The sequence below is a fragment of the Amblyomma maculatum genome, chromosome 3 (genome assembly GCF_055883805.1).
Source record: "Amblyomma maculatum isolate TAMU_Amacu chromosome 3, ASM5588380v1, whole genome shotgun sequence".
In the NCBI taxonomy this organism is placed as follows: Eukaryota; Metazoa; Arthropoda; class Arachnida; order Ixodida; family Ixodidae; genus Amblyomma; species Amblyomma maculatum.
In genome coordinates, this window is record NC_139346.1 from 216,871,466 (window position 1) to 216,898,126 (window position 26,661).

The 26,661-nt window shown below is 43.8% G+C and overlaps 1 protein-coding gene across 1 annotated transcript; it reads right to left on the bottom strand.

Moving 5' to 3' along the window:
- Nucleotides 1-2,185: 2,185 nt before the first annotated feature.
- Rnb (BTB/POZ domain-containing protein Rnb) lies at nucleotides 2,186-25,812 on the bottom strand. The gene is made up of 7 exons (XM_084599615.1): nucleotides 25,442-25,812; nucleotides 25,335-25,365; nucleotides 25,073-25,259; nucleotides 24,808-24,964; nucleotides 22,312-22,501; nucleotides 9,168-10,725; nucleotides 2,186-6,894 (listed from the first exon to the last, which is right to left on the bottom strand). Exons 1-7 carry the CDS (start codon nucleotides 25,682-25,684, stop codon nucleotides 6,120-6,122), a joined length of 3,141 nt encoding a protein of 1,046 aa, XP_084455741.1. The 5' UTR covers nucleotides 25,685-25,812; the 3' UTR covers nucleotides 2,186-6,119.
- Between the last annotated feature and the right edge of the window lie 849 nt (nucleotides 25,813-26,661).

Here is a 26,661-nt window from a genome sequence, read left to right on the forward strand (position 1 = left end):
AAATGACTGGAAATTATGCGCCTGATCGGGTCGGCCGAGTGCGGGGAAGTAAGGAATGTCGGGCAGCTTAAGATCTACTTTTAATCCTTGAATTATTTCTAGAGGTGGGCTACTGTAGCAGTTTGAGCAGTGAAAACAAGCGAATGTAGCTGTTTCATGACATTTTAGGAGCAATGCTGAGCGCTCTACATTTGTTGGGCCCACCGATCATATAATCTGTTTACTGCTTGAGCGGCTGCAGCGTGCAGTTGTCACAATTTTACTGGAGCTCTATTCAAAAATTGGAGGACCCTTTGGCGACTAAAGTGATGAAAGGCGAAAGCCCGAGTGCTGCATTCTGCTACGCGACTTTTGCGCATGTAGCGATCAATGCTGCTACGAGTAAAGCGAGCGACTACTCTCACATTCTACGAGTGCATTTATTCGGTAAATTCTGCTTGGCAGCGATGAGATCGTGTTCCTTGTATCTTAGCAGTTGTTCTATGTTTACTGTTGTGTGGTCGATTTTACTGGGTGTGCGGCGTTAATTAATCAATAATTATATACGTAACTGCAACTTATCAGTAATTATTAACGAATTAGGTATCAATGCATAATTAGTGATTAATTAGTAAATTGTGGTAATTAATGAGTACTTGGTAATTAGTAATTAACTATTTATTAGTAATTCATCAGTAATTGCTTATTGATTGGCGTATGGCCATATAAGGCACACATTCGCACATACTGTGGTGGTGCTCTGTGATTGGTCGAGACTTCCATGACGTCATCCCGTCGTTTCGACCAATCAGAGCCGCTGCAAAAATGCGACACTTTTGCTGACGACAATGATGAGGCAATAAAGGCTGTCCTCTTAATAGAGATTCAATATCCATTTCGGATCCATTTAGTCTACCCTAGATCACTTTAGTGGGCAGACAAAGCCGCAGCGTTTATTCGTCCATAGCTATGACTATATTTGGTGACCGGCTTTCAGCACTGGCTACATGACTCTGCTATTTAACTCAGCCACAGGTGTGGTAGTGCGCGCAGTGGGCGGCTGTCAGCGACAGTGGCACCTCCTATCCTGGAATTTCTGTGACTGACCGCTAGCTGCGTTCACCTGATGCTGCAATCATGCTGACGTGCAGCCAGATGACTCTGAAAATGAGTAATTGATCATTATAGAACAGTTACCCTATGGAATGATGTTCATAATGACCTTAGCGAAAGGTGCTTTTATGAATAATTATTTTATAGGCCATTTTCTGTGGCAAAATTTGCTTATTTTAAGGAATAACTGTTGCGCCCATGACCACATTAATATTTACCGGCAGCAAAAGTTGCTGAATGCGAGTTCTTGGAAAAAATAAATATATTGTGCTGCTATTTCACTAAATAAGTTAACCAATTTATTATGCATTGTTGTCTTCAAGCAGGACATGCATGTTCATTCATATATGCATAAATTTAAGGTGACTGCATGAGATCTGATGAATTTTCGCTGCAAATTATATCATCCGCTTGTTCCGCAATGGCTGCTTGTTGCATGGGTATTCTGTTTTTGCTGTCCCTTTCCTACCAACAAAACGCTCGAAACTCGCGCGAAAGGCTGCCAGGAAAACACTTTCGGTGCTTGAAATTCAGAGGCTGCTCACCTTCGCCCGATTGAGAGTTGTAATTAGAACAGCTTACAACGAAACGCTTGTATATCACCGGTGTTAATATTTTTATCTTCTGTTAATCATCTGTCTTTGGTTGCTATTCTCTTGTTAATTTGAACAATAAAGTAAAGAAAGAGATTTTCCCTGCCGCAGCACTTGTTAGCACCTGAGGCGGAAATGAAACGACCATGGTGAAGCTAGAGGGGGAGGGAGGAAGAAAGGGTAGGAGTGGGTTATGTAAAAAAAAGCTTGCAAAATATAAAAAAAAGACTGTAAAGACAGCGCACCGCCTGCCTGCTATTGTCGTATCAGCTGAACACCTTAGACGCCTTTCAGCTATTCAAGGCGCTTTGTATGCAAATGAATGCGTAGCGTTTGCGCGCCCCCGCTGCTACACCGCGTCCCCATATACCAGAGAGGAGTGACACTGTGCGCTCAGAGTTTGAGGCTTTTTCCTCCTCTCTGGAGCACTCCACTATGGCGTCCCTCATAGCTTGAATCGCTTTGGGACATTAAAATCTACAAACCAACCCAGTTAATGAACTTTTACTCTATTTTAAAACCAATGCATTGTTGATTTTTTTTTTTTTTTTTTCCGACCGCACAACCAGCTGGAGATTGCTGGTTGAGTAAAGTGGAAGTGCCTTTCACCTATATTTTATGTTGTGCATGCAGCTACATTTACATGAAGAAGTCTTAAAAACACAAATCAGGAAGATGTTGTAAGGACACTAAGCACTTCAAAAAACTTTCAGTAATCCTGCATACAAGTGACTAGTTTTGGGATGAAGCACATTCTATAACATCTGCATTTTTTCCGTGTAAAACAATGTCCAAATATTTGTCTAGCACCATCATATCCCTGATAAATGTTTTTGGGTTTGAAGAGCAGTGTGTGCTTAACCATGTGGCGTGCAGAAGGATAGTTATAACTTAGCCGATATGTATTGTTCTACACCTATTTCCTAAGTGCCAGTTCCTGAATAAGTCAGAATGGGCTGCGGAAATTTATCATTTTTACAACACAATATATGCGCACCTAGCAGCAAAGCTAATGTATGCAAAGCAGCAAAGCTAATGTGGCTACGGTATGTGATAGTTGTTGAGTCTTGAATATGGTCGCAAATGCGTTGTTGGACAGGTCTTAACTCCTTGAAAGCTTGCGTAGCCCCATTCAAGTTCACAAGGAGTACTGAGAAATGCTTCAATGAACGAGGGAGGTGAATGAGAAAGGTAATTTCTTGAACATGGTCCATTGGATGTATTCAGCTTTGCAAGGCATCTGAACCATACACTAACTCTCAGACAGTTGACAAATCTTTTGTTCTGAGCAGTGTGCATGCATGGCAATGTAAAACAAAATCAGAAAGTAAAATGTTACTGGCGATGCCTCTTGTCCTGCATTAGTGTGAACTTTGCTGATAACTTGTATGAAGGACTACCTTGGGTCAGGAAAAAGGAAGGAAATGTGTTCATCTGGCAGCCTATTGAAGTGATACTAAAATAGGCCACGTGAACATTTTGAAAGAGGGTGGAGATGATGGGAATTAAATTGCCACTGGCCATTACGACAAACTATAAATGTATGTGCTGAATAAGAAGCAGGTCCATACACCTTATTTTTTCATGCTCAACCCTGGAATCTGTTCATCGAGCCCATACCGAATGGGAAGCCCAATGTTTGCTCAGTCTGCATCATGTTTTCAGCAGTGGGAGAAATGCATGGACAAGAGGGTGAGATGCAGACAAGAAGCATAGATGGAAAGCACAAAAAAACTGCTCAAATCATCTTAGTGAACTGAAATAAAGCCTACAGCAATTGCACATTTGTAGTAATGCACATGAGCCCTGCTCAAAAACATAAAGTGCAAAATCACTAATCTAAAAAGATTAGTGATTTTGTAATTTATGGTTTTGGATGAATTACAGATTTCAGTTTTGCGTCTTTCGTGGGTGGCTTGTGCCTTGTGGATCATCCATCACAGGAGCCTCCTGCATAGTAAACCTATACTGGAGGACATTGCCATTCTTGGTGGCAGCTTGGAGTTTGAGTGCCTGCACATGTTACGTTTGTCCATTTGAAACCCCTTTGCACTCCTCTTGAGACGTCGCCACACCTTGCCTGGTTGACAAAGTCTGCCATGAATCTAGGCGGCAGGACTCGAGAAGAGTAGGGTTATCTAACAAGCACAGTCAAATAAATTTTGCTTGAACACAAGACTCTCCTTCCTGTACTGTGTCGCATACAGACACCACATGCCACAAAATGTGTTTCCTGTGTAACAACAGCCTTTCTCAACATTTCCACATCACCAGATTAGTGGATTGGCGAACAAATTTTGGTAAGCCACGTCCACATGCATTGCAATGCAGGAAAGTCTGCATCAAAACCACGTTTGTTTTACCTAGTCGGGGGGACACTGTGTGCATGCAGAGTATGTTCAAGACATGTACCAACACGCCCAATTTAACACGTTAATCAAGTTCATGCCTTCCACTTTGCTAGCACCGCACCTACTCTCGCTTCCACTTCCGCTCTGTCCAGCGTATGTGCAAGTGCTTGACTTTGACAGCCACAACTACTATGCACAGGCGGCAGAGGACCTTATGAGCTAGCATCCTAAAAGTGAGGATGTTTTTTCTAATGGAAGCTGGAATGGTAGTGCTGGTTGGGGCTGTGTTAGTGATGTGAGACATCTGTAGGATAACTGCCACTACATTCGCATTAGTGCCATGGGCAAGACTTAGCAAATGCCTTTTGCTGAGGTGTTAGAGCAGCCTTTTACTATAACAAGTTCAATGGGTGTTTGTTAGAGGGTAGAGGTGTTAAATCATGCATGACCTGATAGTCTGCTTATGTAGTGCTATGAAGGAAATGGGTGAGGCGAAAAAAAAAAAGAAGGGAGGGTGGTGGCATTTAAATGATGAAAGTTAAAGCGCACAACAAGACGAGGACAGTGAAAAAGACGTGAGACACGAGAACAACAAGACGAGGACAGTGAAGAAGATGTGAGACACACGAGCGCTCGCGTGTCTCACGTCTTCACTGTCCTCGTCTTGTTGTGCGCTTTAACTATAGTCATATATATCGCCAACATGCCCAAACAACCTTTTTGCTGACATTTTAATGCTGATGCTTGTTGTTTAACTGTTTAAAAATGCTGGGTAGGGGTGCTAGAAGGCAGGAGTGTAAGGTAGTCGTGCATCACACATGGTCACTGTGCCTTGAGGCAACTGTGTGGCGCAATATTGAGTGTTTGAGTAGCTGAGTGCAGTGAGCTGCCATGAGGCGGTGGGAAGTCGCCACTGCCACCGCAGTCTTGCACAATAGCATTCATACAAATGTCATATAAGGCAACTTGCTATTAAGTTTCACCTGTTGATAGGAGCACCCTAACGCTCAACTAAGCAAAAGCAGTTTCTGGACCACTCAAAGCTCTTTTTCATGCCACCTGCCTGAGCTAATCAGCACGGGTATCCAAACTGCTGAGCCCACGTGTAGCGTGCGTTAGCTAACTGGCCTGCATCATGAAAATCTAGGCAAGGAATGTGATTTCGTGTTTTTAGCCCATGCACCTGACGGCAGCAGTTTTGATGTGCCCAAGGGAACAATTTTAGCGCCACCTAGCCACTGCTAGTTGCTTTCTTATTCCAGCGTGAATACAGCCCTGAGATAAAGGCGCTTCATAATCCCTGGCCTATGTGTCGTGCTGCTCAGGTCTATCTAGGCAGCCACATCTATAGGTCAGCAGGTGAATGTGGGAGTTTCCAGTTATGATAGAACACAACTTACATAGATACAATATTAGGTATCAATAGCACTGGGAGATTTAAGTGCTTTGATTTGGTAGTGAGGACAGGTATGCTGAAGCAGTCTTCACATGAAGGTCAAAGGTAGCAGCCTATCTGAAGCCTCAAACTAAGCTGGGATTCAAAATCATGTCAACTGCTACTAGCAAAAGGCAGAAATCAAATGGGCAATTACAATATGTCAGATTTGCTAAGCACACTAATCTTGTTAGCAAACATTTTCAGGGCTGTTGTGTATTACTGTGCAGACCCCAACACAAGTGCCAATTACAGGATGCCTCAATGCGTTGACATTTAAGTCCAGTGGCAGCGACAGTTGTTAATGGTTGGGTTTTAAGGGCCTGAAAGTTCTCGTAAATTTGTACAACTGCATACACTGCTACCATTAAAGCTTCCGTTAGGCTTTGCAGATTTAGCATGCACATGCGCAGCACGCACACATTATCTGCTCTTGCTTGAGACCATAAATGTAATGTCATGCTTAACGAAGTGAGTTTGTGCTTGTTTTCATCAAACAGTTCATCGAATGCATGCGGTAAAACAAATAAAAGATGCCATTCAAACCAATTTCTGGGTTTTCCGGCCCATTTATATGTCACTGTTTACACTCCATGCAAATGACAAGCTTTTGCACACATGTTTATACACATGATGAGGAAAAAAGGTTCAGGGCACTACAGCCGTACTGTCATGCAGGTTCTGACGAACCAGGCTGGAAATATCATCCAGGACCTGCCCTCCATGCTTTCCTGCCACTAGCTCACACAGGCACTCACACCTACGCTCAGAGTCAAGTTCTTCCGTCAACACAAACCACAGAGCGGCCTTGCGAAAACCCACCATCCCAAGTTCCAGTGCCCTGCTGTACACATCACAGATGCTTTCCAGTTTCAGGTTCTGCCTCACCCTGGTCTCTGTTTCCTTCTGAAGGTTGGGCAGAAGCATGAGGTCGCACAATCCCAGTACATCCAAGTGCACGCTTACCGAGAGTTCACTGCTCATGAACGCACATGTCTGAAAGTCACATCCGTGCAAGAAGTGAATCACCATGCTGAGCGGCTTTCGCTGTGCGCTGCGGAACATGACAACTTTCTGGTCCTTTTCGACAAAGTGACCATCCAACATAGTCTTGAAGTAGTCATTGGCTTCACTTAGCCTAAGCCTGTTTCCTCTGACACTGCTTCCGTCGCCAACTTGTAGCTGCACGTCCATCGTGAATGCATCCAGGCGGCAGTGTGCTTTGTCTGCTCTAGATGCACGTTGGGAAGAAGCTGCACATGAGCTACGTTTTTCCGATATTGAACTGCAAAGAGTTGCGAGGCTGTCCACAGCTGGGTGGAGGTTGCCTCTCTTCGTGTCTTTGCTGTGACCTTCCAGTATGTCCAGCAGAGCGTCTAGTGCAGAGCAGTCGAACAGTAGCTGATGCAGAATGGACTTATCCCTGCAAGAGTTGAAGCCAGTGAGCACTTCCTTGAAATCAGGCTTCCCAAGTAGAATCGCATTGACCAAAACATGCTGCTAGATTATGGTGGAGATAAAAAGACCTTGCTTTCACTGTAACAACTGCGCACTTCATTATCCAAGAAATGAGGATTTATATTCTTAATTTGGCATTGAAAATGCACAAAACAAATTGAAATTCTGTCTTGCAGTGAAACCTCCTGCTACTACAGGTGTTACCACGATGCTACCACAATTCGCTAAAACGTCAGATTTGTTTTAGGTGCACAGTGCCTTTTTTTTTCTCTCTTATTAATATCTGTCATGTTCTATTAAAGCTAAGCTACCTCCAGTGAGTCCATTGATGGTAAGCAACACTCTCTTTGCATTGCCAATGACCTGATTTTAACTTTCACCTCTAGATGGTGCCGCAGTGCTTTGCATTTCTTGGATGAAGTGGTAACCACAGTCCATTAAGACTTTTGTAGATGAGATGTATGTCATGGTGTAACAGCTGTAAATATAGGATGCTGGCAACAATCTACCAGCCTCCCTCCCATATTTTATCGAGCTACAAAAACAGAATAAAGCTGACTGGTCATTTCGCTACTTTCACAGTGGCTGAACAGTTTTTTCACATAACTTTTCATTGATGCTAATTGTGCTCTCTTGAAATAAGTTCCATTGCCTTTAATTGAATGGGACATGGATTTCGTAATATCAGGATAACAGCTTGTGGGGCGAGTTGGTGCATAATACCCAGAACTGCTGTGCAATGAAGACAAACGCAAAGAAAGAAGCACAATACAGGCGCACACTACCAACTGTAATCCAAAACAGAACCCGAACTTCCTCTTTCACACCCAGGCACCACTTCTTCCTCTACTCCCAAGCACATCACACTCGCACACCTCTTCTTTCCCAAGCAGATATGTCTGGCCAACAATAAAAGTTAGTAACCCTCGCATCCAATGTAGTGTACAAGCAACAAATAAGATCAAGTCCACCACTCACATCGTCCAAACAAGACTGTCACAACTTCCGCCACTTAGACACAAACTAAAAGACCACCCCACATCTGCAGCTGCCACGAATCACATTCACGCTCACTCACAAAACATTTAAATGGCGAGTCCGGTTTGCGAGTTTTAACAGAAAAACACATCAACCAACTTGCGAGCTGTGTTTCTTTCTTCGTATTTGTCATCCTTGCGCCGCTGTTCTGGGTATTTGATAATATTTTCACCCTAAAGAAAGATTTACGTCAAAAGGAAGCAATGAGAGACTCGACTTCTGAAAGGTTTCTATGTGCAATCAAACTGTGCAATAATAAGTTGGACATAATAAAGTTTCATTTTATAGCCGCTATGCATCAAATGCCAGTCAAAGTTAACAGCAAGATGAAGAGCCTAACGCATACTCTTATCACACCAAAAGCATGAGGCATTCAGCTAAACAAGGGCAGCTTCTCACGTGCATCAGCAATGCCTCATAAAAAGATGTCATTAAGTTTCCATTGTAATCAATTTATACATGTAACTGCGTGTTGCAGAAAGGTAGCCAATAATATATGATGAGTGAGACATTCGTTAAGGTGGGCAGGGAGAGTAAATAAGAAAACGATGCCCAGGGGAATACCTTAATCAGAGCGAGGTGCATTCCAGCACAAGTTTAGGTCAACAGCCTCTTATGGTTTTGAGTGCAGGCCATTATACTGCAAGGATACTGCAAGGACGTGTGCCATAAAATTTGGCTGCACAAGCTTTCAAAGGGAGGCATGAATGGTTAATCCAACCTTTCAAAGAGTGGAGTGCGCTGAATAAGTTGTTTCAGGTGGAGAATGTACTACCCTGAAGAGCACCCAGTAAAAGAAAGTGTTCAGCATTAGAAAATGCTCTTTTCAGGCTAGTTGGTTTGTTCCTTGTAATGCAATGAAGATTTGCTTGAAAAAACATGACACAGACAGGAAAATCTCCCGTCATACTGTCTTTTTGTGTGTTATGTTATTCTGTGGAAGTCTTCATGGTATTACAAGTGTTCAGCATTGGGATACATACTGTAGCCTCAGCACTCCGGATATACCAGATGCTGCCGAATGCACTATGATGTACAGACTGCATAAAGAGAAATTATAACCGTATTCTTCCAAGCCAATATTTTGGCATGCAGCGCACGCAACAATGTGCCTAATGTTCATGCACTTTGCATATCTACACCATAGTAACGTCCTGACTTAATGATATACATACATGACAAGTCATGAGAGGTACCTACCGCACAACATAGGGTATAGTAAGGCAGCAGCAGTTCTGAAGCTCTCTGCCCTGTGTCAGCAAGCAGTGCGCCAACACTCCACTGCCATAGCCCGACTCGGCTATGCAGGTCAAATTAGACAGCCAGTGCTTGCCAAGGTCCCGAAATTGTCGACAGTGGTTGCATCCCACTAAACCACACGGCACCATGCTCTCCACCAACTTCAGAACCTCTCCCCTGCACACTATGTCTTCGAATGAATGCAAGTCAGATGTTATCCTCTTCACAATTTGGCTAGCTCTTGCTAATGGGCTTGGAACTTGCTGTATATAGCACATCAGTCCATCAAAGAGACCAGTGGCACCCATCTTGTACTCCGGAGTTTCCTGCAGAGTGAAGACGGTCAGTATTCTGAGTATCCCATCCAGCAGCATCTCTTGTGGGTCCTTGTAGGCAGTGGCACTTAAAGTTTCGGAAAGAACTCGGCGACGGCAACGACGCTTGGCACTGTGCAGCAGACGAGCATCGGCGCCCTTTACAGTGTCTGAGAACGACTTCTTAGTTTGGTCTTCACAAACTGATGAGCGTTTTCGCTTGATAAACTCTGTTCTCTTTGGAATGTTTTGGCAGACTGATTCCACCATGTTTTTAATGCAAGATGGAATGGGCTCCTCTGAATCACTGTCGCTTTCAGAACACACTGGAGAGAAGCTGCGGAAAGGTTCAGGAGAGGACACTGTCACTGGTGATTCAGAGCGTGGAGAACTGCATGGTGACCACAAACCACTATCAGTTGACCGTGGGCTGCAGGCTCCTGACAATGGTGACAGTGGGTGCTTGACTTGGTCAGGTGAAACCGGCATGCTCTGGTAACCCAAGTCTGTGCTACCATAGCCCTCACTCTCTGGCTCAAAGTTTTGGTTCTGGATTTCCCTATAACTCGGACTGTGGATGCAAAATGTATTCTTAGCAGCATGGAGGCTGCTTAATTCTATACCTGTATCCTCATTAAGAGTGGCTTGCTCAACAATATCATCGTAATCCGTAACTGTGCTCTTGGTTTCGAATGCATCGCATTCGTTGTTGCTCTCCTGGTCCACAGAGTCATCATCTTCATTATTCACGGTCGCGTCTGCTTGTTCCTCACTTTCGACATCAACTTTTCCAGCATTAGACAAGTTTTCAGAAGATCTACCTGGTAAGACTTTTTCACTTTCTGCACTATCATTACCATCGCCAATGTCTTCCAAAGTCTCTGATGCAGTTGTATTCCCCACACTGGCTTTGCTCACCAATTCAGACTTCCCTACTGCATGCTGATCTTTCTTGTGCACTTCTGTATAGTCCCTGATGTGTATTAGTAGAGTGGGAGCAAGGTCCAGGCTCCACAGCACCGCAAGGCTAGCTTCATCATAGCGGAACTGCAGAATGGCGCACACAGCACAGGACCACAGTTCCCTTTTGCTCTTGTCAGCAAGAGCTTGCACAAGCAAAGGAAGGCCACCGCACTCCCGGATCCGAACTCGGTTGACACCCTCTTGGCTGTAGCGGCACAGAGTAGAAAAAACTGTTCCATAACCTGGAGGCAAGTAAATAAGAAGAGCATAGTTTATCCCTATTAAGAACCAGAAAATAGACCCATGGTAAAATGCTGCATTGCATGTTTTCTTTTTTACTTTTCTTTTCTTTCTGTAAACATTGAAATGGCCTAAAGAAAGCTACCCACATCTTCACCTCTCAGTCCTGAAAGCTCATCTGAAGAAAACCTGCAGTTAGGTCAGTGTACAAGTTAGCATTTTTGTTGTCTTTCATGAAGGGTATATCTTGACAAGCTAGCCCTGTATACATGGACTCGATGGCACCAGGTCGAGTCAGCATTGAGTAAGCAAAGTCATCCTTACTTGATGCGCTTGGTGTCTACATGAACTCGCTTCTAGAGAGCAAGTATAGTAGCAGTGCCTTGCATCGAGATTTAAATTTATTGTGCAGTCTTCCTATTTGTGTTTTATTCCATTGTCTTTTACGCTTGTACTATCGAGAGCTTTGCTCATTATGTTTATTCGTTGATGAACGCTAGAAACCATTCTATTTCGCTGATGCTCCTAGCCGTGCTGGAAGCTTTTTGATCCCAGAGTCCCCCTAACTCGACTCCCTGACTCGACAGCATCTACATGCTTTTAAACAAAGGGTCAAGCCAGGTAACCTACCCCATGCAGGCAAGTTAACTCGACTCGCTTTGCTGCCTACTTTACTCAAACCCGACTGCTGGTTTTTTACTCGGCAGGCTAACTCAACCCGACTCTGTCCAGTTTATGTATACAGGGCTACTGACTTTCTTGAGAAACTACACCGCTCGAAAAGGTAACAATGCAAAATCAGGTGCTTCTAATAAAAAGAAAACCTACAGACCTAATTGTTGGTCCTATCAGCACATGCATTCTGCATAGAAAGCTCTTCCCAAGTGCTGCAACTACAACCTGGCAGCATTACACATGAAGAGAGACTAACTGCTCTCCTAAAGTCTTAAAAACCATATGAAACAAAAAAAAATAAACAAATTTTTAGGCAAATGTGTTTTTTAAAACCTTTCACAACACATCTTACTGGTTGCTTTAATTTGGCTGCACTTAATGTGCTAACCAGGATGCATTTATAAATGTATGTCACTGCAATGGAATATACAGAATTTTTTACTTGTCCCTTTGGAACAACTCCTTCTATAGGGAATATATACTCTTTTTCTCTGTTGGAACACCCTGGGTTTAACCAAACATTCCATGCAGCACTCTGTCTGTCTGTCTGTCTGTCTGAAAAACTTTATGCACGGAGGAAGCTTGAGGTGGCCGGTGCACGGCCATCACATCTCTGCAAAATTTTAAGGCCTTCACACCTGTCTGCTTTCAGCAATTTATGAAAACTCTTCACACAGCCACAAAAAGTTCCACCGAACATTTTCATATTTTATAGGAAACCCAAGCTAGAGCTTTCTTCATGACAACAGCGCCTGGTTTCTGATGGAGTGAAGGGAAGTGGTACTACCTATACGCAGCCACGGCCATGCAGTGCACGGCTGACTGCGGAGTTCGTGCAGCCCGCGCAGCCCATGTGCGCTGGCGTGCATGCCAGACAGGCCAGGCGCCACCGCAGGTGCACACAGAGGAGGAGGAAAAGTAGCGGAGAGACACATGCAAAGCCGGCACTTTTCACCAATGGGGCTTCTCATTTTTCGATTACTCGGCTGACAGGGAAGCTGGCTGACTTTAAGCTGGCTTTATTGGTGCTCTCGAATGTGAAAAATTGTGATTAACTGATAGACTGTGATTAGTGCGTGCCACTTCAGGTCCTGAGAAATGAGCCAGAGATATTTTTAAAGTGCGCATGTTGGCAGGCTTTAAGACACTAAAGGAACATGGACACCGAATCGCTACCCGAAGGCCAGATGTAAGCAACACTGTCTGAGCGATTCGAGGCGGCATCTCTTGTGTTGTTAAAGGGACACTAAAGAGAGAAAGGAAGTGGGTTTGCATCGATAGAATGCCAGTTCCTGATTACAAAAAGACCACTCTTACTGAAAACAGAGTTGTTATAAGGTAGTAAAGAAGAATAACAGAAATACAGGTATCGCCACCACAGCCAAACGGCCGAGGCTCGCAACTACAAATCACGTGACGCGCTAGGGATCCCGGAGGCTGACAAATGCGAATTACGTTGTATGTTTGAATGCGGTAGTACGTTTTTTCTCAAACATGATAACACGCTTTTATCATACGTAAACGACGGCGAAAAGACAACGTGAACGTTGCAAGGCAAATACAAAAATATACTTGGAGGCGCCACAGGCGCCCACTTCAGTTTTGGTTATGTTTCGGCTCAGGCATTTCGTGCGCACTCGGATAGTTTGTTTGAACCTGCAGCGCCTGAATTACGAGCTTGGGGCAGCAGATGCGCCTTGATGGTTCCCACTTGAGCATTCGGAGGCACGAGCGAGCGAAATCCGCTACCGCCGGCACACTCCTTCGTTCACACTTTTGCGCCAACATATCGCCGCCGTTGCCGCTTCGACTGCGACCTGACCGCTTGACTGCAGCTACGTATGCCACGAAAAGCATACATATGCTAAGTACCGAAGGAAAAACGCATTATCGTTCAATTGTTCACTAAATCATGGTACATCTGACCAACATATACTGCGTCAACAAGACCTTCAACGTGCTATTTGCAGGCGTCGTAAACAAAAGGGGCATACTTGCCGCTCATACCAAGGAGAGCGTCGATATATTGCGCTCTTCGCCCGGCGAAAAAAGGGCCTCGGGTAAAAAGTAAAAACTAAAAATAACGAAGCACCAGAAATACATTACAAAAGGTTAAAAAAAATCGATTTGTAAAAAAAAAAAAAAATGCCAGAAACGGTAAGACACGAGTCGAACTCGCTACCTCTTGCTCCGTAACCTTCGGCGCTAACCGCTCGGCTACGCCGCGCAGCGAGAACCTTGGAAATATTTCTAGTTTTTAGGTCATGGCCCCATTTACAATAAAGTGTTTCTGCTGCCGGTCTAAAAATTGCAACTTCTTGATCATCGGCACCTGCTGCCTGCTCTCACGTCTTGCAACTAATGTTCTGGATGCCTATGCGCACTATATTGTGCACTGGATCCATTTTAACCTGTGGAATTTCACAGCGCTGGCAAATGTAGTGGCGCCGGCACTTCGGCCATGTTCTGCTACCGTGGACGTAATTTTCGCTGAACACGGAGCTGTAGCAAAACCTTGAAGGAAAAAAGTGCGACGAAGCTTCAAAACTGACAAGCGCAGCAGCGAGGACACTATCTTGCTGGTAACTAAATCTTATTTGTATGTAAACATATCAGAAAGCGTTGCGATGACCGAGGGCTCGGTTTGCTTATACACAGTGCAAGAAGGAGCGCAATTAAGCTTGAGAAACATGTAAAGTATTGTGCATTACAAGCGCTTTATGTTTTTTTTTTCTTCCTTTATGGGCCCATCGCTCGGTAAATTACTGTCTTCATCGTTTTATTTATTTCGGCTGAGGCCGTCATTGCGAGTACGCTGTTGCCAAGTTGGCCCTTGAGGGATGCGACACCGCGGGCCGCGCCGGCTCGCCAGCTATCACGGAGTCTCCGCTTACGTCATAGTGTGCGTCACTCAACTCCAACTACGTAGTTGGAGGCCACAGTTTGAATTCGACCGGCGGGAACAAGAAAAAACCTCAACTTCTTATCGCAATATCTCAGCAATTATTCGATTTTTTGCTGCCGGATATGCGGCGACAGTGTCACCAAATGTAGTTTATTAGATTTTCATACCATCTTTCTCTGTCTTTAGTGTCCCTTTAAGGTGTAGGAGGGTCAAGAATAATGTAAAATTCCCGATTAAGTCTGTACTTGCTGTCCAGGGAAAGCAAGGGTGCAGTATTTATTTATTCCCAAGTACAGCAGGCAGCAGTGCTGCCCAGGCAGGAGGGGGTTACATAGGCTAAGTTAGGGCTAAGTTCGCAAAGAATGCTTGAAACTGTTAATATCATCACGTTCAGCAATGAAAGCAAGCAAGCGATTCCAAGCAAGCGATTCCATTGTTTGATTGTGTAAGGAAAAAAAGAATTCTCATTTGTATGCTTCAATCTTGATGACCGCTGTGGTGTAGAAAACAAGTATAATTCACATGGCAAGCCTATTTTTGTTAGTGTATCAAGTACAGAAATTTTAACCGGGGAATCTTTCCACACTCCCGGAGCAGCTCCAACTTGTGCTGCATCAGCATATTAGCTACGGACGAATGCTTACAATACTCTAATGATATGAACCAGGCAGCATGCCGTTGAATGCGCTCCAGCATTTGCTCCATATTTTTGGCATGGTGTGGATCCCACACCACAGAGGCATACTCTAGAGCTGGTCAAGCCATAGTGCGACATGCTTCAAGTTTTACATTAGACGGGGACCCTTTTAATTTCTCCTGCAAGTAGCGATTTCGTAAATAATTTCTGGCATATGTCATTAACCCTTTTGCTATCACGAATGTACCGGTATGTTTTTGCGTTTCCCCCCCCACAGTGTCACAGACGTACCGATACATTCTCTATCGTGCATTCAAAACTTCACACTGAACGTGAAGCTGGCGCGCTTGGACAGGCTGCGCCATCTGTCAAATCTTTCTACAAGTTCATATTTTCGCCCCGCGTTGTGAAGAGTAGCGCGCCCACCCCCGCCACCTTCTTTGCTGGGGGGCACGGTCGCTCTGCGCGAGCGATCATGCGGCGCACGCTTTTCGCGGCGCGTGCATGCAGTTGCGTGTTCAAGGGTTGTTCTGCCATCTGCCGCAAGTTTGCAGGTTTTTATTTTTATTTTCTTGCCGTGTCTGCTACGCCGTGTCACACTCTGGGGCTCGCGCCGTTGCCTCTCCAATAGGTCAACACATCACTCGATCGCTACTTTCGCTTTCTCTTGCCGCATGCTTGCTTGCAGCTAGCAGCAGCAAAGGTTGTTTTAGCCTCTTTCCATCTTCCTCTGTCATCTTTATTTCACAACGTGCCATTTATCTCCGTTGTGCGGGCCACCGAAAGTGCGCCCTCCGTGAGAGTGGTTACTTTCGGTTGGCTGACCGCGCAGGACCTTCGACTGCGGCATGGAGCGATGGCTCTTTTGGTTATAAATACCAGTCAAGCTCGAATTCGGTCTCTCAAGAAGCATCAAGCAGTTTTTTTTTTATTATATTATCCTCATTTATCGAATCTATAATCAGGCTGATAATGATGATGATGTTAATTAACAACACCTGCAGAACACTAAAATCTGCATATTCCGTTGACTATTTTATTTGTATAGTAATCATAATCAAAAATAAATCGCTATGCTCATTCCCTGAAATCAAGCCGACACTGGGGGTGTTGGGTGTTGTGGCCACTGACTTGAAGAAGGCACACTGAACTGTTTGACGACAGATGTTTTAAAGGCAACATCAACAAGATCAATAGAACTAAACTTCAGCAGGGTGACGAATACAAAAGATGCCGCAGTGCCTTTCTTTGGCAGAGTTTAGGATGTGTTACCGACAATGGCACAAAACGCACATACCATGTTAACCTTTGGTTCATGCCGACAGTGGACAGAGGGGGTTAGTTCACATCTGCGGCACTGCTGTCCAAAATCAATGGCCTATCTAACTTTAACAATGAGTGCTTTCTAATGACCTGGGCCATCGACCTGAAGCACAGGTATGCCATTCTTGCAGACGTTTTCTCTCTCCATGAGATGAATAGCAAGGGCCTGACGACTTTCAATGCAGACGGGGCTACTTCTCCCAAGAAACCTTCATCTTCCAAGTTCTACAGTTACTCTGTGCAATCCCTAGTTCAGCTATCTGCTCAAGCGAATGCGCAGTTTTTGAGCTGCAGAAGCAGGATTGCATATGAGAGTACGATTGACCTGCCTTTTGTCACAGGCCGATTTTGTTTCACAGCCACTGTGGCACCGTCAGGGAAAAATCGAAAGAGCTGTTCAACCTACTGTGTGATGGGCTGCCATAACAGATGCTCTAACACCAAGGGCTGACAACCACCCATCAACTTTACCATTTTTCCCTCAAGTTATACGAAAAAGCGCAGTGTAATTTAACCACTGCAGTGTTCTTTTCTTGGAAAACGATAGTGGCCAGAACTCGGCAAGAGGAGGATAGCAACTGCCGTGCATGCGCATGTAAACAAGCACTCAAATGCAGTGTGAAGCAGACAATGCGGCCGCACTGCACAGAGATTTTTCCGGAAGGCACTCGCATGGATGGATACATAAAATATAGGGGCATCCCCTTTGAAACGGGGTGGTAGCAGTTTCAAGCTCATATCTTCTCCCTATATCTTAATTACTGTGTTAGATTGATTACCTGTACCATCATTCTATTTATTGAATTTTTGTTTCTACATTACTAACATTATGTAACTTTTCTGCTTATAAACCACCAATCTTCCAGTAGTTTTTTTCTAGTTTCCACCGCAGGTTTATTCACCCGGTATCTCTAAACCCCAGAGCTTAAGGAAAAGTGACTGCGCCTGCATCGACTTCCGGATGGATACCATTACATTCGAGTATAATATGGTTAATTGTTTCTGTGAATCTACCACATACTGCACATGTGTCATCTTCATTGTTAAATTTCTTTTTGTAGCTGCGTGTTCTAAGGCACTCTGATCTAGCTTCAAAAAGTAGGGCACTGCCTCTTGAGTTATCAAAGAAAGCTTCCTTCCTGATCTGCCTTTTCCACTTTCGGTATAATTTTACACTCTGTTTCTTTACCACCGAATTTATCCAATTTTTACCTTCTGTGTTTTTCACCTGTTGCTTAACGCTCTTTATTTCTTCGTCCTTGTGACCAGCATACTTACTGATTAGTTTCATAGTTCTTTTCCTCCATTGTGAGTCAACGCGTTTTAGGTATAGGTATTTAAATACTTTAACTGCCCACCTGTTACTGTCCAATTTCCTCAGGCGTTACTCATATAATATTTTACTCTGAGCTTCCCATCCTTCGAAAGATTCCCAGCCCATATCTCCCTGTACCGCCTCATTTGTGGTTTTGCCATGGGCACCCAGTGCTAATCGTTCGATGGCTCTCTGATTTATTCCTAATGCCGACTGTACCTCTGATTTTAGGCATAAAACCGCATTTCCAAAAGTAAGCCCGGGCACCATAATTCCTTTCCAAATATCCCTCAAAACCTCATAACCTGTTGTATCCCCACAATGCCCTATGCTTCATTATCCTGGCATTTCTTCGCCCTTTTGCCTTAAGTGATTGCTCATGCTTTTCAATGTATGCCAATCCTTCATTTACCCATACCCCGAGATATTTATATTCTGCCGCTCGATATTTCATGGCCTTGTATTTTAAGACCCTGATCAGTTGAGCCGTTTAAAATCATCAGACCCGACTTAACTGTGCTAAAATTGAAACCTAAAGCGTCCCCTTCATCTCCACAATACTTAACTAGAGTTTACAATTCTTCCTGTCTCTCTGCTAGCAGCACAATATCGTCTGCATACATTAAACTGGGGAGGCGCTGCTCTACCGCCTTTCCGCCTAATCTTTATGACAGGTTAAAACCTAGGTTACTTTCTTGTATCATCCATTCCATATTTATCATATAAAGCATGAACAGCAGCGGTGATAGAGGACAACCTTGTCTTAATCCTTTGCATACCTTGACAGCTTCCGTACTTCTTATCTCTTCCCATGTAATTTCTACTTTGTTATCCCGGTATATTTCCTGTAGGAACTCTGTTATCCCATGACCAATACCTTCTTCTTTTAATATGTTCCACAGGAGTTCCCTGTTTACGTTGTCGTACGCCCCTTTTATGTTCAGGAAGGCCAAACACAAAGGTCTATCTTCCACTGTAGATATTTCGATGCATTGGGTAAGCACGAACAGGCTATCATCAAGCGCCTACCATTTCTAAAGCCGTTCCGAAGTTCTCCAAGTATCTTGTTACTTTGTATCCATGCTTGCATCTTTAATTTCACAGCCTGCATGGCCAATCTGTATATACAGATGTTATGATAATCGGCCTGTAGGATTTTATGTGCATCCTTTCTCCTGTCCCTTTATAAATCAAAATTATTTTACTCTGCCGCCAGCTGTCCGGAATTTGCTTATTCGTTATGACCGTTTCCAAAGCTTTTAACAATGTTTCCTTACTTCTTGGACCAAGTTCATTAATCAGCTTGATCGGAATTCCACCTATTCCTGTAGATGTGTTTTTAGGAATATTTCTTTCTGCCTTTTTCCAGTTTAGATTGGTCAGTTCTAAGCTGCTTTGTAATCTGCTATCTTGTGTTCCTCCCTGATTTGCGAAGATTACCCTATCGTCGCTCTTAAATGACTTAGCTGTAACTGATGTAATGTAGCTCACTGCATTGTCTCCCTTTAAACAATTTCCCTCGTTATCCTGAATCCGGTCCTGCTTTCTTTTATTATTTTTACCTAGCCAGCTTATATGGTTGCAGAATTTTCTTGGTCCGCATCTAGTGGCATCCTGTATGTCAGCCATCCAGCGATCGGTGGACTGCTTTATTTTACTTTGGACGAGGGCCTGTACATCAACTTTCTTTGATTCCCATTTTAGGTCTATTTCCTCCTGAGATACCTGTGCTTTCTTTGCCTCTTGGTGTTCCCATTAAGCTGCTCGTCATTGTTCAATGGCTTCCCTGATTTCCTTATTCCACCAGCTCCGTGGCTTCCTCTTTCCATTCCAGCGGTTTGCTACTTTAACCTCCTTAATTTTTCTCCTTATGAGTAGTTCTACCTGTTCATAATCCCAGTCTTCCATGGGGCTTTTCTCTATTGCTTCCTTTATGTCTGCTGCTATCTGCGCTATTTGATTGTCGTTTAATTTTGCGATTACTTTTTGTCTAAGTTCCATTTCTCTTTTCCTCAAGGGCCCCATCTGCAGAATAATATGTTTATGATCACTTCCCAGACTACACTCCCCTTCTTCGTCTATTTCCATTTTTGTGACCTTGCTATAAATTCCCTGCGACATTAGACAGTAGTCAATGGTCGTCTGCCTGTAGCGAAATTCCCACATGATTTGTCCCTCACATTTTGTTTCTCTATTTACAATAACTAGGTCGTGTCGCTCACAGAAATCTAGCATTAGCTTCCCGTTACAATCCGTGTATCCATCCAGGTCGTCGATGTGGCCGTTCATGTCACCTAGTAGAATAATATCGGCCCCGTCTCCAAACTGGCTTATATCGTCACTGAAACATTCAACGAGATCATTGTTTTCTTGCCTGCATTGGTGTCCTGTTCCTAAATAAACTACCCCTATCCATGTCCTTATGCCGGCAATTGTTCCTGATACCCAGATATGTTCTTTGCAAGATGATTTTATTCTTTGCCAATTTGTTTTTTGGTGTATCAACATACCTCCCCCTCCCCCTTTTTTTCTTGTTCTCGTTCTGTTGCACCCTTCCCAGACATAGCCTTCTATAAACGGCGGATCTTCTAGATCCCTGAGATGAGTCTCGCATAGAGCGTACACACCTATTTTGTCCTCCTTCAACTGCTGTTCTATCTCTAGCCATTTCGCTCTTTTTCTACCTCCTTGCATGTTTATGTAGCTGATACTAGCGTTAAATTTTTTTTTTTGCACTTTTCTTTCTCAACCTCCTCCTTGCCATTTTGTTGGGCTCAGCCTCCGTTAATACGCTTCTTTCTGCTTCACTTCCAACTACCCCTGCGCACGGAGCCCTTGCCGACCCCCTAAAAAGGCTACAGCCCTGCCTGCCAGGCGCCAGCCGATCTCTGCTCCCACCATTCTGTTAAAACGGATGCCATCTCGCTGAAAAGCCCTGCCAAAACCTGCTCTATGCACCTCACTGTTTACCTCAAACACTTCGAAACGCTTCTCCAGGCTTAACTTTCTTATGTCCCGATTAACTGTCACCACGTCCTTTTCAAGCTTTCCATTCGTTCCTAGCACCTCCGGTACTGTGCATACAACTATCGGCACTTGCTGTGTTATCGCCCTGATATCGTCGACTCCCTTAGCTAAACTTTCCACCACTCCCGCAGCGTCACCATTTAGGACATCGTTCAGCCTTGCGGCTACTATCATCGTATTGCGCTGTGCGGAAGTTTTCAACAGCCTATTTTTACTCTCTTTCAGCACTGCGCTAATTGCCATCCCTGGAAAGGTTCCAACTAACACTCGCTTATCACCCTTTACACATTCCATGATATCTTGCCTGCACCTGCTCATGTTGGAATCCTTGGCGATAAGCACCTGGGCATTCTCTCTCTCCCTCCCAACTGTTGGCTCCTGCTTTCAGTTATCTGTGTTCTTCTCTCTGGGATTTTCATTCTTCCTTACTTCCTTTTTTCCTGATTTCTTAGTAGCTACTTCTAAATAACTCTGTCGGTTCGGCTCTGCCTGACCTACTTTGCTTATGCCTTCTATGCCAGTGTTGGTCCCAGCCACGTGGCCTGCACTGGAATATCCGTTCAAAGTTGCTTCCAAGGATAATGTCGGCCATTTTTTTTTCCATTTAAGAAAGCTGTCCCGGCATTTTCTGATTTTCTGTCCTTAATAAACCTAATTCATTTTCTAAGGCTTCCACACGAGACACTAAACTACCGTTTTCTAGTTCAAATCTATCTAGGCGCGCACTCAGCACACAACACCGGCACAAAAAGTCGCTACCTTCTGCTTCCTCTACAGAGTCGAAACGAGTTTCCTTGAGATTAACCTGCGCCTCGCACTGAGTACACCTTACCTTCTTCTGATTGCACATCTTAAGCATATTATCAACTGAACTATTTCTACTACGAATTCTCAGAATATACAGACTGCAAAGAAAAGACACAAAAACGACTAGCAAACAAGAGTTAAAATAAATTCTGCGAGTGGCAATAGCCTAGAAAAAAGAATAATTATCTAACAAAATAGTTAAAGAATAAACGCTGGAAAAAAAACCTAGCTGCTGGCACGAAAACCAGGCCGCTAGGACAAAGAGCTAAAATCTATTCTTTAGGCTGCACCTAACCTAACTAGCTGAGTACGAAATAAAGTTAATCGAAGAAAGAACTCATGAATTTGACTCTTTCGCAAGCTCCCACTGTCGCCAGTTCGTCCGTTTCCGGTAGCCATGTGCAATCGGAGGAGCGATGGAACACGCGTCCGCACCACATGGCTGTCAACTGTCAACCAGAGCGCAGCAGCGCACCCTGGCCGAGGTTGTCTCCGCTATTGCCAATGAATTTACTTTTGAAGACATACCTACCACAGAAGTAAGTGAAACATAGTAATATATGAAGAAAATTTTCAAATTTTGTGAACTACCTTCCCTAAGCCTCTCGTCATTCTTGGTAGTTCAGAGGCCATCAGAAGCACAATGTGTCACTGCACTTGGGTCTCAGGCATGCTGCTCCCTTGCACAAATAGGTTCAGGCACCCAAACTTAACAGACAATTTTATGCTCTACTGTTGGTCCGAAGAGCTACCCTGAGTAGACCTGGGTTATGTGCCCTTAAAGCACAAAGGTCACACAAAGGGCATAACAAAGGGGACATAAAGGACAAACAAAGGACAACTGGTTCGAATTGTCGCACTGAAAGAGGTGTGGAAATGTGAAAAAACTACATGCTCACTTGGTTTGGAGAGTTTGTAGTCATTAAGCAGTCTGACCAGAGCAGACACAGCTTGAGTGGCGCCTAGATCAGGGCGCACGTCCCCAACCACCGAAAGATTGACGAGTGCTGCTAAAGCAGACTCCAGTATAGCAACATCTGAAGCTTGCAGAAGTTCTTCTAAGTACTTGAACCCTTCAGCATTTTTAACCTGTGGCAACATTAAATATTTAAATTACCGACCATTACAAGATAAAAACTCTCATGTCTTCGTTGGTAACTATCTGCATGAACAAGGTGAAAAATGCACGCAGCACATTTGCAGACCGCCATTAAATGTTAGACAACAAGGAGTCAACACTGCTGACACCAGTACCTTGCATGTCCACACAGAATATCAAGTATTTTAAATGCATGTGAAAAGATCCTTGGAGCTTTGTGCAAATAGTAAAGATGGCAAACCGGACAAAATTCTAATGGACCAAATAACCAATGACTTTTTAACCTCCAGGAGCACAAGTATCATTCTTTCATTATTGCAAAAAATTTGGGTTAGTAACATGCAGAAATTACTGCCCATTACTACACAGAAAAATACATAAAGTTCACGCTAATGGAGGTATCTGGATCCTAAGCCAGTGACTAGTTTCGGATGAATTACAAAATTGCTATATTTCAAGGCAGTTCATTAAGGCTACAACATATAAACATATTGAATAGTTGGGAGAGATGTACTGTTCTGATAAAATATGCAACATAACATGCGGATGCAATGATCGAGAAGGGCTTAATGCTGGACTGAATGATGCTCCAGATTTTAGCATAGACAAGTGCTACTGTACTGCTCGCATTGTGAACACACTCAATATTTTTGCATCAAAATATGCTACTGCTTTGCTTACATGTCATGAAGAGCATGCATGCCACATTTTAATTAACTGTTGAGAAAAACTTTGCATATTAATTAAGTAAACACTGCATGTGGATAGGGTACACAAGTTCAGCATTATGTTTTTGCTCATGCAAACTGTCGACTCAGAAGGAATGCACATTGCGTCTGGCTGGATTTCATAAAGGAAGCAACGTAGTCAGCATGAATTGATGCCACCCACTAAGCTGCGGTAATCGGCTATGTGGTGACCACAGCTTAATGCGGCTCATCTGCAATATGGAACAGCGCACTTGCTGGCACACACAAATAAAAAAGCATAATGCTATGAGTGTGTGTGCAAGCATATCGACAAAGACACATATGCTGACAGTAGACATGATCACATCTGGGTACACATGTGCCATTAAATGCATTAAAGATGCTGAAATATATTCTGTATGGGCTTATTATATCTTGGCAAGCTGGAGAAGACTTTGATCTGCAGATTAATCAAGCTGTAATCAACAAGCAGAAAAAGAAAACATAATAGGCATCCACAGATCAGACTACAATTTCAACCGAAGTTGTGTTCCAAAGCCAGACACATGCATGTGCTGAAGGGAAAAAGATGAGTATAATGTTTTGATTGAAGCTATGTGAATAGCCAAAAAGTTGCCGACAGCAATAAGACCCCAAATTCTCTTTGCCACATGTTGCAGCATTTCATAAGCACGATTTCATTAGCCCGATTTCATTAGCACGATTTCATTAAAGCAACACCTATTGGGAACAGCTGCAATTTCCTGGTTCATGGGTTCATAAAGAGCACCTAAGAAACGTACATGAACTAAGTGTGACACATGCATTGTGTTCTAATCATTGCACTGCCAATGCAACAGGTATTACTAATTTCAAATACCTGGCTTATTTGCACTCAATGCTCAGCATATACCAGCTATAATTAGTGATGGTTCTCTCCCAAATCAAATAATTTTAAAATATAATTGCCTATCACATCCAGCTACTCCTAACTGGTGGCACACAAGTTTATCTCTCTGGACAGAAATAAGGAACCTTCTACAGTGCTTCACAATCCTATAGAGAGCACAATATCTATTCTTGCACAAAAAAAAACTAAGCAAAAGTACGAGATAAAATTCACTATGCTCCACCTCATTGCAATACCCAGCTGATTAGGAGCAATACATTCGTACCTGCACGTCTCCATTAAAGGTACTACATTTGAAACACTACACAGAACGTGACAAAAGATCTGGCCAATCAGTTGCAATTGTGTTGAAGCAATACATGTATAACTGCAATTACACTGTTTCCAAAATGCCAATTTAAGACGAAGCATAGTCAGTTGTCCGCGTCTGCAGCCAGCTTGTTTACATCTTGCGGCAATCGTCGTACCAGAGTGCACTGGTTCAGTGGAAACTCAGAGAACAGCCAGCTCGGAGTGTGTCAAACCAAGCGTATATGAGTCAAACAGCAAGGATCGCGCACTTTAGGTTTCAAACGGTAATCATTCGACTGCAACTTTGACCGCATCACGAGGTTATTTTTTTTTTTTTAATTTTTCACACGTCACAAGAAGGTAGAAAATGGTGGTTAACAACAGCGATATAAATATTTTCGCCTACCTGCAAAGCGCATTCCAAGCTACACGACTGCGTTAACGATGCGAGTGCTTGAATGGCAGGTCTCCGAAGACACTCAGTTGGCAAGAATTTCGCAGCAGCGGCAGGCGCTTTATAGCTGATCAACTCGTCACGACATTCCGGAGAATTGCCGAGAATTCTGCAAACGTTCAAGAAAGACACCGCGCAACCACGCATCACATTTATGTCAACGAATTCGCGAGGAACAGAAAGCGAAACTATTTGCGCACGGCTGCCTCGCACTTACCTGACGGCGCGCAAAGCCGTAACTTGGCCCTCACAGGATATTGGTGATGTAAGGAATGTGACTATATGCTCCAAAGCTTTACAGCGATAAACTTCCTTGGCCCCTCGGCTCGTCATCCCGATATTGGCCAGCCCTCGGCAAGCTCGGTTGCGGACACTTTCTTTTTCGATGCACGACAGGATTCTCGCTGAAAGAAAGCACAACCTCGGTTAGTGTGAAGTTGCCTTTGCATAAAGCGAAGTAAATAGAAAATCCATCTCACCAATACTTCGGCAGCCGTCGTATTTTATGACCTATGAAAGGAAACACAAAAGTAACACTTGGGAACAGCAAACGTGGGCGTCAAGACCCACTGCGGTTAGTTCATACCTGTTCGCGTACTTTATCATCCAAACAGCAGTTGGCGAGAATACTGAGGCATATGTCCGAGTATTTAGGCTTTTCTACAAACCTAAGAAGCGCCGAAATGCCTCCCACAGCGCAGAATTTCGAAACAGCTGTAGGATCCTTCCTACAACTCTTGCTAACTTCGATAAGTGCATTGAAAGATGTTGAGAAAGAACCCGTGGTAACTTTTGTAACAAGATCCTTTAGAACACTCTCAAGACTCATAATAAACCTCACTATTCAACCTATTTCATATCCTTTCTAGTTATTTCACAAAAATCTGTACGACGAAACAGACCCCAGTTGTGGTCACCCAGTGTTACGAGCATATCGCCTCTTCGTCACTAATCTTGACACATTTTTAGTTTTTAGAAAATTAAAAACATAGTTTACTGGCTCGCATTCATCTTCAAAGTTTAAAATCTTGACTTTATTGAAAAAAGGATGTTTTGCTTGCTTTTATGTTTAAAGCAAAGTCGTAAACATTTCATTCAGCTAATACTAGACACCACATGGTAGAAGAACAAATGGTAGCGTAACTCCCATAGAAGCCTGCGTGTCGACTCTGAGCGAGGCTTTAGCAAGGTCAATGTACAACTGGTCGCGCAACTCGGAAGAAAACGCGTGCAGCTGCCTACTGCCAGCGGCATCAACTCGATGATGAGGGCTCCTGCGAACTGTGAGGCAAATTACTAACGCACAGAAAATAAGATCTGCCAGAACTCCAAAGAACTAGAAAGTAAACATAATATTCGCGCTCAGGAATGAATGCATTTTTTCTTTCTTGCGTAAGAAAAAACGTGTCACGTTTTTAATAATATTTTAACTTGTTTCTAACGGCCTCTCTCGGCCACTTATTATCCGCTGCGTAGTTGCCCAAAGCTCAGATAAGCTTTTTTTCATCCGCGTAATGGGTGTGTCGTCGGCTGCGGTTCAACGTTCATCGTTGCGTGCTGCGTACAGAGTGGGTTATCTGTAACAAACAGTCAGTATTTCATTCTGCTGGTTTTGGTAGAGCTTTACTGCAAGGCGAAGACTGTCTGTGCTCGATGAGAAACTGATTGCCGCTGCATGTGCGCATTTCCGGACGATGGGACAATGCTGCGTCACAGCTCGGCGGCTCGGCTCGGCCTCCCAGGCACGTCGCAAAAGTGGTGGCTTGCTTTACGGATACACGTCTGCATGAGCGGCGTATCGCTGCA